Source organism: Micromys minutus, assembly GCF_963924665.1.
Source record: "Micromys minutus genome assembly, chromosome: 1".
Classification (NCBI taxonomy): domain Eukaryota; kingdom Metazoa; phylum Chordata; class Mammalia; order Rodentia; family Muridae; genus Micromys; species Micromys minutus.
In genome coordinates, this window is record NC_137969.1 from 63511663 (window position 1) to 63523967 (window position 12305).

The following is a 12305-nucleotide window of genomic DNA, read 5'->3' on the forward strand; positions in this document are numbered from 1 at the left end:
TGGTGGGGTTGCAAACTAATACAACCACTCTGAAAATCAGTCTGGCGATACCTCAGAAAATTGGATATAGTACTACCTGAAGACCCAGCTATTCCACTTCTGGGCATATACCCCAGAGACACTTTAATACACTACAAAGATATATGCACCACAATGTTCATAGTGGCTCTATTTATAATAGCCAGAAGCTGGAAAGAACCCAGATGTCCTTCAGAAGATGAATGGATACAAAAATTGTGGTACATTTACACAATGGAATACTACTCAGCAACCAGAAACAATGACTTAACCAAATTCTTAAGAAAATGGCTGCATCTAGAGAATATCATCCTGAGTGAGATAACCCGGTCACAAAAGAACAGACATAATATGCAGTCACTGATATTGGGATGCTAACCCCAGAGGCTTGCACTCCCCCAGAAACAACTCACAGACTGTATGAAGTCCAAGAAATAAAGAAAACAAAAAAAATATATATATTTACAAAACAAGAAGACTTTGACTATTTCCATGTTGCGTTTTGTTTTGCATGTACTTTACGCTCATGGTAACTATTAGGTTTTCAATGCATACTGTCAAGCCCTTGAAAAAATCAAGTACTGACTAAAAAATATATTCACATAGTTTTATGTAAAAATTATTTTAATATCTGAAAAAACAGTACTGACAAAAATGTATAATTTTAAGCAAAAAATATTTAAAATCTGTACATTTATCTTTGTTTTGTAATATAAAGTCGTTTAAAAAAAAAAAAAGAATACCTAAGACTGTTTGTATAGCTGAAAAAGACACCTTCAATAAATATAATTTTGAAGGATCTGATGCCCTCCTCTGGCCTCCATGGGCACTAGACATGTTCAGGGCGCATAGACATGCATAATATTCATACACATACAACTAAATAAAAATTTTAAAGTAATAACAATTTGATAAGACATTGTCAAGAAGATATAAATGCCTGTTGATAACAAAGTAAATTTACTTATATCCTTTCATTAATATTAGTATACACTTAACTTAAATTTAATCCCCAATTTGGCATTTTAGTTCTTCCTTTATTTTCAGGCTAAATAATATAAAAATTTAAAAATCAAAATGAAAGCTGGGATATAATTTGGTGGGTAGACTGCTTTTCTAGCATCTGATCACCAGAGAGAAACCAGACATAACAGCATACAATCTAGTCCTAACACTTGGGAGGTAGAGGCAAAAGAATCAAAGTTTAAGGTCATATTAAGTTCAAGGACTCCATGAGACCCAGTATTAAAAACAATAACAAAAACAAAAAAATCAGAATGAGACTGAAACCAACAAAATAAACTCTTAAGTTATGGGGAAAATTCTAAAGTAGCTTTCAACTTTTGATAAAATATTGTAGTAATGTCTACTTCTTTACAGCTGATCTAACACAAATTCAAGAAGTTAAATAACTTGCCTAGATCACCTAGCCAATAATTAAAGGATCCAGCCTAAAACCAAATCTCCTCACTTGTTTTTGAACAATCAGGTTGATTGTCCTCCAGTATTATTATCTACCATGCTAAAATGTAGATCAAAACTTTACGGTATTCACAAAGTTCCAGCTGTCCACATGCTGCCAAAATAACACCAGTTGTGCACGGTTTTCTCTAAAGAGGAATGGTCATCTAGTTTCTTTATAATAATATAAACAAACAGATGCTGACACATGAAACTCGTACACCATTATACATAGTAATAAACGTTCCCACTAACTGAGAGATAGAAACCAACTGCTTAGCTAAAAGTTATCCTAGGAGAAAAAAACAAAACACAATAGATTATGAAATTGCAAGAGTTCAAGGCATTTTCTTCCTAAACATCATAATGAACAAATTTTTTCAGACACAAAATAGTTTTGTAACACGTTAAAATTATAGTAACTGGGGCTATAAAAATAAAACGGTAATTTCTGTGTTTAAGATCATGTAAATGCCTTTCCATTGGGGAGTTAGTTCAATTAGAACAAGAAGAATGTCACAGGAAGGTCTCAGCCATCCAGGAGCTGACAGCGCAGGTCTTCAGTGTACCATTCACTCCAATCCTACAGTGAGCAGTGTGTTTCTCAGACATCACTCCACCAGCAGTGTCATTACTACTCCACAGGGTTAAATTTATCTCTCAGGTCATGGGACTTCCACACACACAAATGTAAGTCTACAGGCACGAAGTAAAATATAACTTACTCAAAGCTAGATTCAAGTTCCTCAAAGTTTCTTTCTAACCCCAATAAAAAGTTACAAAGGAACAACTCTTCCTTTAGAATACTCTAAATCAACTCTACGACATTATACAAAAATGATGATTCTGTAACCCAATAAACTTTGTAAATTCTAGGAGAACCTGAAATATTTTACTTGAATTATATCTGAATTGATTTTCCAAATTCCAAACTTACAAGATTCTGTGCACATCTATACACACACACACACACACACACACACACACACACACACATCAGTAATAGTGCATGGATTCAAGGAACACCCTTTGAAACTAGAGAAGAAGAAAACAAGATGAAGAAGCCCTGATTCAAAATTAGAGTATGAAAAAAATTCAAAAACAAACTACGACATTGAGAACGAGGGCCCAGATCCTGTGGCTCCTGTTCTGATGAAAGCCAAATGCAGCTCTATACCAATAGCAGATCCAAGACCAACAGATGAGAGGCTGATCAACTGAAGGCTACCTATTCTCACCTACTGCCTAAAAAAGAGATGCAAACTGTCAGCGAAGGTGAGAGGCTAGGGAAAAGAGCAACCCTAATGCTCTGAGCAGCATCAATGGGGAGGAAAAGAAAATTGTCTGCAGCTGGAGAGCAGTTCTCTATGCAGTGACAACAAAGGACACTCATTCTTGTGTCTGAGATAGTTAATACTTAAAAGCACAGATCACTCAAAAAGAAGTCATTTTAAAAAGCACTTCTTAACTTACGCAGATTCAGCAAAAACAGCTGAGCAATTGATGGTCTTCAATACATGAAGTCACTTTCACTGATGGTCTATGAGTGACAAGAACGAGAAACTAGCAAATTCTCATGGGTTGGCCTGGAACAGAACAAAATTGCCAGGACACTACTATCATTTATCCCTAAGTTCAAAAAGCTAATATGTCTCTGACAATCAAAGGTAATCACTGCCACAAAAGGAAAATAAGAGGCAATAACCACTTAAAAAATACAAAGGAATGAGGTTAATTCTTATCATCCAGTATATTCTCCTAGATTAAAGGTAGCCAATCGTTCTGTTAGACTCAAACCACCTTAGGAACACGATGGAGCCCACCCCACCCCCTCACTGGCCACTCATTCTCATCCTCTCCCTAATCCAAGCTCTTCTTTGCCCCTCCCCTCTCCAGCCTTGCCCCTATGTACATTCCCCTTCGTGACATTACCTATTTGTTGTCCTGGATCTTTTACATGTTCCTTCTGAAAACAGGAACCATGCTTCTAATATTTTCATTATTAGGTAACATAGACATCTGCATCTACACAACACTCCAAACTCGTAAGATAAAGAGTAAGAAATGCAACAAAGCACAAATGCTTTGCATACCAGTATCTTTCTGTGTATGATGAACTTGGTTGTTTTCTATTCTAGCCTAACCTTTAAATGTTGGTTAGACTTTATATATTGATTTTTTTTTAACTATTACACCCAGCTGAATGAAAGGAACAAGCTTTACACAGTTTCCTGGCAGTAAGTAAGATTTGAGTAGCACAATAAAACTCATGCCAACTTCAGTTCTTTTGCCCTAAAGCAGGCTGAACTTACTATGTGATAGTAATCACATCCTAAGATTTATGGGACAGTTCGTATTATACATATTATAGTATTTATCCCCACTGCTATAGTAAAGTATGCCTTGTTTCCATATGAAATACTTTTGAAATTCTTAAAATGTGAACCTTGACAACCTGTTCTCATTCATAGAGCACTACTATTTTAAACAGTTTACCAACTAAGTAATCAATACTGCAAGTTGTTACAGTAACCAATATTATTTGTCAATTCTATCAGAAAGAAGTAGGCAGGAAGAAGGGAGAGAAATGGTGCAACAGAAAACTATCACAGAGTATCGCTGGAACATGTCAACCCTGGTTCAGATAAACCACATCCATCCTTAAAACAGAATATTTCAATAAATATCTTAACAATTCTGTATGATGAATATTTCTATTCAGGAAAAGTTAACAGTGAGGAACAACAGAAATGACAAACAAATTAAAGTATCTAGAAATAATTCAGTTCCTTCCTTCCAAACCATCATCACCCCAACTCACACAAGAAAAAAACTGAGAATAGACTCGAAGCTATTCTATGCCTGGCAGTGGTGGCACACTCCTTCAATCCCAGCACTCAAGAGGCAGAGGCAGACCGATCTCCAGGTTTAAGGTAGCCCTGGTCTCTACAGAGCAAGTTCCAGGATAGCCAGGGATACATAGAGAAACCCTATCTCAATAATAAAATATTAAATAAATAAACATGCTAACTTCTAATAAAGGAAAGTGTTTATCTTACAATACCTGTTGATATGACTTAGCAATAAGACTAATAATCAGACTATTCCATGGTTGTAGCATACAATCTGAGTAAGTTATAAAATCAGTTGATGATAACTTACATGACATGTTATAAAATTAAGATCAGAAAGTCTAGAAAAGTAATCTACACATACAGGGAATCCTGGCACTCCCTCTTGTTCTCAGTGGTATTATCCTACATCCACTTTTTAAATGAATTAGTAATCCCTCAACTTTCATTTTTCTCATTTCAAAGTAGAAGAAAAAACAATGTAATGAATAGTGAATGTATTAGTCATCACTAACATGTTAGTTTACAACATCACAACTACTGTATTTCTGTAGCTCCATTACAACTTAACTGTAACCACTCCTGACATCAAAACTCTTTATATATAAACAAAAACAGAAACCATAATCTTTCCAACAACTTAAAAATCAAAGAAAGTCTTTCAAATTTTACTGACTACAAGTAGAAATTTTTTCAACAGTTTAACAAACAAAGAAAAGAAATCTTTTCGAGTCTTGATGGCTGTAACTAGAAAATAATACACATTATTAAACTCAGAAGTGATCTATGGTCTTAAGGTGATTTTATCCCCTTGGGCTAGCACCCCTGACTTAATCCCTTCTTCCTGTCTCCTACTCTATTTTTCTTCTTCAGCACCAAAACCAAGAAATGCTATGAAAGAAAAGCAGCAGCTTGACTTGGAATAGCCAAGTTTTCTTACTGTGGTGCTGTTAAGAACAAAACATTACCTGTACCACTACAGAAATGAAATGGACCGTAACTTGGAATCAAATGAAATCAATGGAGCGATACACACAAAATCTTGACTACATGTTTAAAAGTAACCAGTCATCCCTTACAAAAATATGGAGAATCTAGGTGGTACTTCCAACAATGCAAAAACCAAACACAAATGTTTAGCATGTGATATGGAATGTTCAACTACACTGTTCTATTTAAATTATTAGCTCTTTTAAAGACTTAAAGACAATACTTTTTAAATGACTAAAATTTAATCAAAGATGACATATTGAAGCAAATCAAAATTGTCAAAGTTAACCTTAACTGTATTACTATATTTCCATCCCAAAAAGTTAATAATTCATTAATAATTTAAAGTGAAGACAACTCACAATCTGAAAACCTAATCGACATATTCTTATACATTTTTTGCATCGAGAACAATACAGAACTATTCCCAAGATGTAATAGATAGACTAATAAACGAAGTAATGACTCATTGCAATACTTAAAGGAAAAGATATTATCACTCTTAATCTAAGCTCCCCAATGGCTCAAAAACAGTAAATGAAACCACTTATGATGCATCTCAGCAACACTTCCACTTGTAATTCCATTTCTTTTAAAAGATTTATTTAATGTATACAAGTACACTGAAGCTGTCTTCAGACTCACCAGAAGAGGGCATCAGATCCCATTACAGATGGTTGTGAGCCACCATGTGGCTGCTGGGAGTTGAACTCAGGACCTCTGGAAGAACAGTCAATGCTCTTAACCATTGAACCATCTCTCCACTTGTAATTCTTATGAAGGGAAGAGCATGCCAGAGGTTTAAAAGCCTAAAGTACACAAAATAATTCCTTTAAAGTTCTATGCTCTTTCCTCAGGAAGAGCACACCAACTGGTTATCCAAAACCAAATGTTCACCCCTGAAAACATAAATACAAGAAACATTATGCATACTAAACATGTTGTATTTATGCATTTAGGAGTGTGTGTGTGTGTGTGTGTGTGTGTGTGTGTGTGTATAAAACAATTAATGAAAACAGATGCCATGAATTGGAAAGAGAGTTATAGAAGGAATTTTAAGAAATAAAAGAAAGGGGAAATGATGTAACTATTATAATCTAAAAAATAATATATATTTTTTTTTAATGTTTAAACTTCTCTCTTGGAGTTGAAGAGATGGTTCAGTAGCTTAGAGGGCAAATAGTTCTTCCAGAGGACCCGAGTTTGATTCCCAGCACCCATGTCAGGCACCTTTCAACCACCAGCTCCAATGGGGATCAGATGTCTGGGACCTCCTCAGGAGCTTGCACTTACAGCACATACCTACACCACACCCACACACACATATATAATTTAAAATAATAGAAATAAACCTTTTTAAAGCACCAGTAATGGTTTATGAGACTGTAGAGTCTCATCATACCATATATCAGACAACTAAAAAGGTAAGACATGAAGTTATTAATAAGAATAAAGGTGAATGTGGACTGGGATGGAACTCAATTGGTAGAGTACTTGCCTAGCATGTACAAAGCCCTTGGTTCACTATCCAGCACTATATAATCTACACATGGTAGTGCACAGTAACACCAGCACTGGAAAGGTAGAGAGAGATGGAAGGATTGGGAGTTCAAGGCCAGTCTCAGTTACATAGTAACTTCAAGAGCTACATAAGACCCTCTCTCCAAAAAAAAAAAAAAAAAAAATAGTGAATGTACCCAAACATTTGATCTTTGTTTTACTTTTTAGTATAAGTAAATATGTGTGTGTGTGTGTGTGTTTGCAAAGTATCTTCATAAACGTAGGGCAAAAATCCAAGAAAAGATACTTAATGGAAGGTACGTAGGTTATTTTAATAAGATGGCAAAATACCCCATAGAATAAAACTACTACACATCAGGCAGCCATGAAAATGCATTCTCTCTTATACCATACACTGTTTTAAATTATATTTGCCACTGCTATTACAAAGAGGTCTCCTACTGTTTTGCAAATGAAAGGGATATTAAATGACAGTCATAATCAGAGGACAGTATCACTATGAAGTTGTAACTAAAGGACACAAATTCCAACTCTGAGTATTGAAACCTTGTAAGTCTTCAAAAAAAGAAACACCACAGAATTCCTAAGTTTATGAAACACTGGGTGTAAAATTCCATATGCTTTATAAAATATTGTATCCTACACATAAAAAGGTAGGTAGATGCAAAGTCAGTGCCAACATAAACAGTAGGAGAGAGAGAGAGAGAAGGGGGGGTAAGATCTCTTACATTCCCAGCGTGATGATGGCAAACTGCTTTGTGCAATCATCCCATTCACATTTGCACATTTTTTTAAACCTTGTAACGTCATGCCGCTACCACTCACTCTGGAAAAGTGGAGAATTAAAATTGCCTCAGGTAGGCATTCTTAGAGTGGGAGTTGACTTGAGAAACAAATTTTGAATGAATTTGAAGATGGAAACAAGGGGCACTTAATTTTTTACTTCAGAAAACTAAGGTTTGCTTGGAAATAAAGATCTTCAATATAAAAATCATTTAGCTAGCTAAAAGTATTTCAACAGCACAAAATTCTTGATGGCCCAGATCCTTCTGGAGCTAAGATACTGCCCTCTACCAGCCTGGGCCATGATGGCCACTGTTAGATGGCAGACATCCCTCACCTCAGTGAGTGACAGCAGAGGCTCTGAGAGTTCAGACAAGCCTGCTACCTTGAAGGTCACATGCAGCAGCGTTTGCCTGCATCACTGACCTAGTCCACTGTTACAGGTCTCCCCTGAGTCACACTAAGGAGAGTAGATACAAGTTCAACTTAGAATAAAATCCAAGGCAGGTGGAGCTGCCTCCAAACAATCCCCAACTACATCTGCTTTACACACACACACACACACACACACACACACACACACACACACACACAATTACTTCTCAGGAACCTGGTAATTTTTGCAAAGTCCATGTTTAGTAGTTTGTTTTGCCTGTGCTATACAGAAATTAAATTAAACGTGCTGACCACCACCTCCACATTCCTGTTGTCCTAAAATGAACACAGGCACTTCAAATATCCTCTGGTCTCCAGTGATTCCCAAAGACTGGGAAGGAATATCAAAACCAGCAAACACCCTCCCACCGAACGGCTGTGACAGCTGTGCTCAAGATTCCGATTTTGCCCACCCCAGCATTAGTTTTGAAGCTCCTACTGCTGCCCCAAAACGCAGTGAGTTCGCAAACAGCAAGGCCAAACAACAAGGCAACAATTAAGTGGCAGAGCTTTACTCTTGGCAAATAGTTATGAAAACCTAGAAGAGATGAGTCTTCGCTAATTGGCGTTTGTTCTTTTGTTAAGGATATACACATAATTTTCGCGATCGTTAATAATGCTCATGCCCAGCTGCATATTAAGAATATTCAAAATAAAACTTACCCCATTCTAGATATTCAAGAATGTTCTTCTCTCTTCTCAATGGAGAATTATTACATTCATCGTAAAGACAGATGAGTATGTCCAGTAACGTCTCCACACTGAAGCACTGCCCATTGGTCTGAGATGGCCCATCTAAAATAAACTGCTCCAACTGCCTCAAACGCACTTCTCCGGACATGTTTGCTTCGATTTCTGCTGGTTTTCTCTTAAATGCCCTTACGATGTCTACTACTACTATCTGAACCTAAAATTTTAAAGATGTGGTTTTAAAAAATAAACCACTTGTTATTTCAACAACTGTCATGCAATGCCGGTGCTGAATTAAACATCCAATACACCAGTCACCTCACTTAACGGAAGCTTCTTCAATTTCACCCATAAGCATATATATTTTGAGGGTAAGTTTCCATAAAATATAGATTTAATATTTTTAAGAGAATAATACAATTAAACTGTATATTTAAATAAAATAATTAAAAGTACAACGAACTAAGGGGTCAACACTTCTTTCAAAAAAAAAAAAAAAAAAAAAAAAACTCCTTCATTCAAAATTCAATTCGTGCAACATAATCCTGAAACGAATCCAGTTGCATCATTAATGAATAAAGTCCCCTTGGCATCAGCAATTCACTTCCCGGGAAGAATAAAAATTGAAAAAGGAGGAGGGGGGAATGTATGGAGGGGGAGGGAAAGCCAAAAATTCTGCTGCAAATGCTCCCAACCTCCACTCGGAAAGCTCCTGGGCGAGTCCTCCGCGGCAAAGGGAGGGCAGCTCCCGGAGCCGCTCTCCCGGCTCGGCTCGGAGCACGCCGAGCCTCCGCTCCGAGCTCTTTCTTCCTAGGGCTTTGCAGCGAGTCCAGCTTCCAGCGGACTGCGGCGAGGACGCGTCATCTTCCTCCTGGCTTCTCCCGGGGCCTGGCCGGCGGCGCGGCCGAGACGAGGCGGACTGCGGGCTGCTCTCGCGCCGGGCTCCGGGGGCGGCGGCTACTTGGCCGCGCGAGCCCGCTCCATGCCGGAGGCCGCTGGCGGGCCGCGCCGTGCCGCCGGGCGCAGCGCCCGGGCTCCCGCTCGCGCCCCGCGGCCGCCGCCGCCCCTAGGCGAGGGGCTGGGCTGACGAATTCAGAGGACGCGGGCGGTAGCCGCGGTTCGGGCAGCGACTCGGGTCCCTTCTTCACAGCCCTGGGCTGAGGGCATCTTTCCTGACGGACGCAGGCAGGCTGAGGCGCGGGAGGAGGGGGCGCTGCCGCCGCTGAGGAGACCAGAGGCTGCCGCAGCCCGGCTCCCAACCACTCCCTTCCTCCTCTGCCCGCCTCCCCCGCCCGCCCGCGCCGCTCGCGCCCGCGCCGCCCGCGCCCGCGCCCTGGGCTCCGCGAGGCCGCTCCCGGCGCCGGGGCGCGCAGGCGGAGGCTCGCGGACCGTCCGGATCCAAAATGGCGGTGCGCCCCGCCCCCCCGACCCCGCTGGAATCGGCGCCCGCGGCCCAGCCGAGCCCCGGTTCCGGGAGAGAGGGATCGCCTCGGCCCGCGGTGCTGCGGCTGCGGCTGCGGCTGCGGCAGCCAGGGAAGAGGGGTCCCGGGCAACTCGGGTGTGAAACGGGATGGCCCGGTGAGGCACGGGCTGGGAACTGCGCCACGGTGCCTCGCCGCCGCCCTGGGGTCCCCGTGGTGTCCACCCCACAGCTGGCCTTTTTTCCTCCCCATCTGCGGAGATGCCGTCTGTGTCGCACGGGTACCCTCGGCTTCCAACCGCTCTAAGCAGAGACAGCCTCTCCCGACGCTGTTTACCTGCCCACCCTGCCCCCATTCGGCTTTCCCACGACCCAGAGTCCCTAATTTCCTGTGTTCCTAATCTACAGCATTTGTGTCATTCCCCCAGGATTGAAAAATAATAAGAGACTGGTCTGCTCCACCATCCACGTCGTGCATGCGGGATCTCAAAAGAGAGATTAAGATTCCCTTTTCTGTTCCCCCAAAGTTTCCCAATGTGAAGCCTGGCGTTTTCTCCTCCAGAAATATCCTAGATCATGTCTTTTATTCTTCAACCAAGGTTACAAGTTCCCCCAGGAGATTCAGCTCCCCCAATCAACACAGTTCGCCACTTCATCAAACCTACAGCTCCCTCTGTTTCAGGTACTGGAACAGCCACTCTGTGGCCCCGGTAGCAATGCAGCAAAAGCAAGTCACTGAAGAGCTAAGGCACCTGCTGCTGGTTGGGGCCCTTTCAGGGGTTTTGTGATCTTGGATTTTGGGCGCGTTCCCTCCAAAATGCTCATGAAAGATCCTAATTTGATACAGCTAAAACCGGGTCACTACGTTTCTGTCATCGCCCCCGCCCCCAAGTGTGATCCTCCTCCAAAATGTGATTATTTTATATTCCTTCCCCACACCCGTTTTCCATGGCAATGCAAGTAAGGAAACATTCTTACATCTCAGTAATACAAAAGCAGAGGGAGAACTAGAAATGAAGGCCTAGATAGGGAAGCTGAAAATGAAGGCTCAGGTTAAAGTTGCCGAGATTCTCAGAATGTGGTGCGTCTATTCTAAAACGTATACTTTCCAAGTCTATTCTTGTCTGGCATAAATAAAGACTGCATTATTATCAATGTGTTCCTGACATGTGAGTGATATTTAAATAGGTTCAGACAAAAGGTTAATCGTTCCCAGCCGTGACATCTTTATGGGTGTCTGTTCCTAATTGTACAAGGAACGAAATTGTAAAGTGTGATCCTAAACTAGATAATATCATTTGATATTCATTACTGCTATTTCATTGCTATTGATGTCTGCACCTTTTCCCGAATACATTTTAACGAAAACATTGCATAGAAAAGAATTGTTTTATATCATCTGTAATTATCTATCTAGGTCAATAAGTGTTCTTCAGCCACACTTAATTTTTAAGATGAAGTCAACACATTTTTAACAAGTTTATTTACTCAGGAGATTAAGTAATAATAATAATAATAACAACAACAACAACAACACACAGAGACCAGATGGTTCGGCAAGAAAAGCACCTGCTGCTGAGCCAGACAGCCTGAGTTCTATCCCTAGAACCAACACAATAGAAGTAGAGAAATCAATTCTCACAGATTGCTTTCTGAGCTCCACAACTATGCAGAAACATGTGCATGCACACATAAAACAAGTAAAAGGAACTTTTTTTTAAAAAAAAATTATTAGATACTCTCTATATTTACATATGAAGTGTTATCCCCTTCACCCATCCTGTTCCCATCCCCACCTCCCCCCCAACTTGTCCTCACAAAGGTGCACTAGTTCCCCATTGCCCTTTCCACCCCAGTGCCTTGGCTTCCCCTACACTGGGAAAACATGCCCTCCCTGGACCAACGACCTCTTCTCACATTGATGCCAGACACTGCTATTCTCCACTGCATATGCAACTGGAGCCATGGGCCTCTCAATGCCTGCTCGATGGTTGGTGTTCAAAAGGAATTTTTTAAAGCAATTAGAAAACAGAGAGGAAGGTAAACTCTGTCAGTTCTCTTTCAATGCCTAACTGGTAATAGAACTATACAAATTAATTGCAGATGCTATTTTTTTCCCAAGGCTTGGAAAGGAA

At 40.3% G+C, this 12305-nt stretch overlaps 1 protein-coding gene across 8 annotated transcripts in view; it reads right to left on the bottom strand.

The window, feature by feature from the left end:
• Nucleotides 1–9224, bottom strand: part of CDC42BPA (CDC42 binding protein kinase alpha) — a 207116-nt gene extending 197892 nt beyond the window's left edge. For all 8 annotated transcript variants that reach the window (XM_080927474.1, XM_080927480.1, XM_080927479.1 and 5 more), the window contains exon 1: nucleotides 8724–9224. In XM_080927474.1, the coding sequence (XP_080783600.1) occupies nucleotides 8724–8901 (178 nt within the window). In that variant the 5' untranslated portion in view covers nucleotides 8902–9224. The remainder of the gene's footprint in view (nucleotides 1–8723) is intronic.
• Between the last annotated feature and the right edge of the window lie 3081 nt (nucleotides 9225–12305).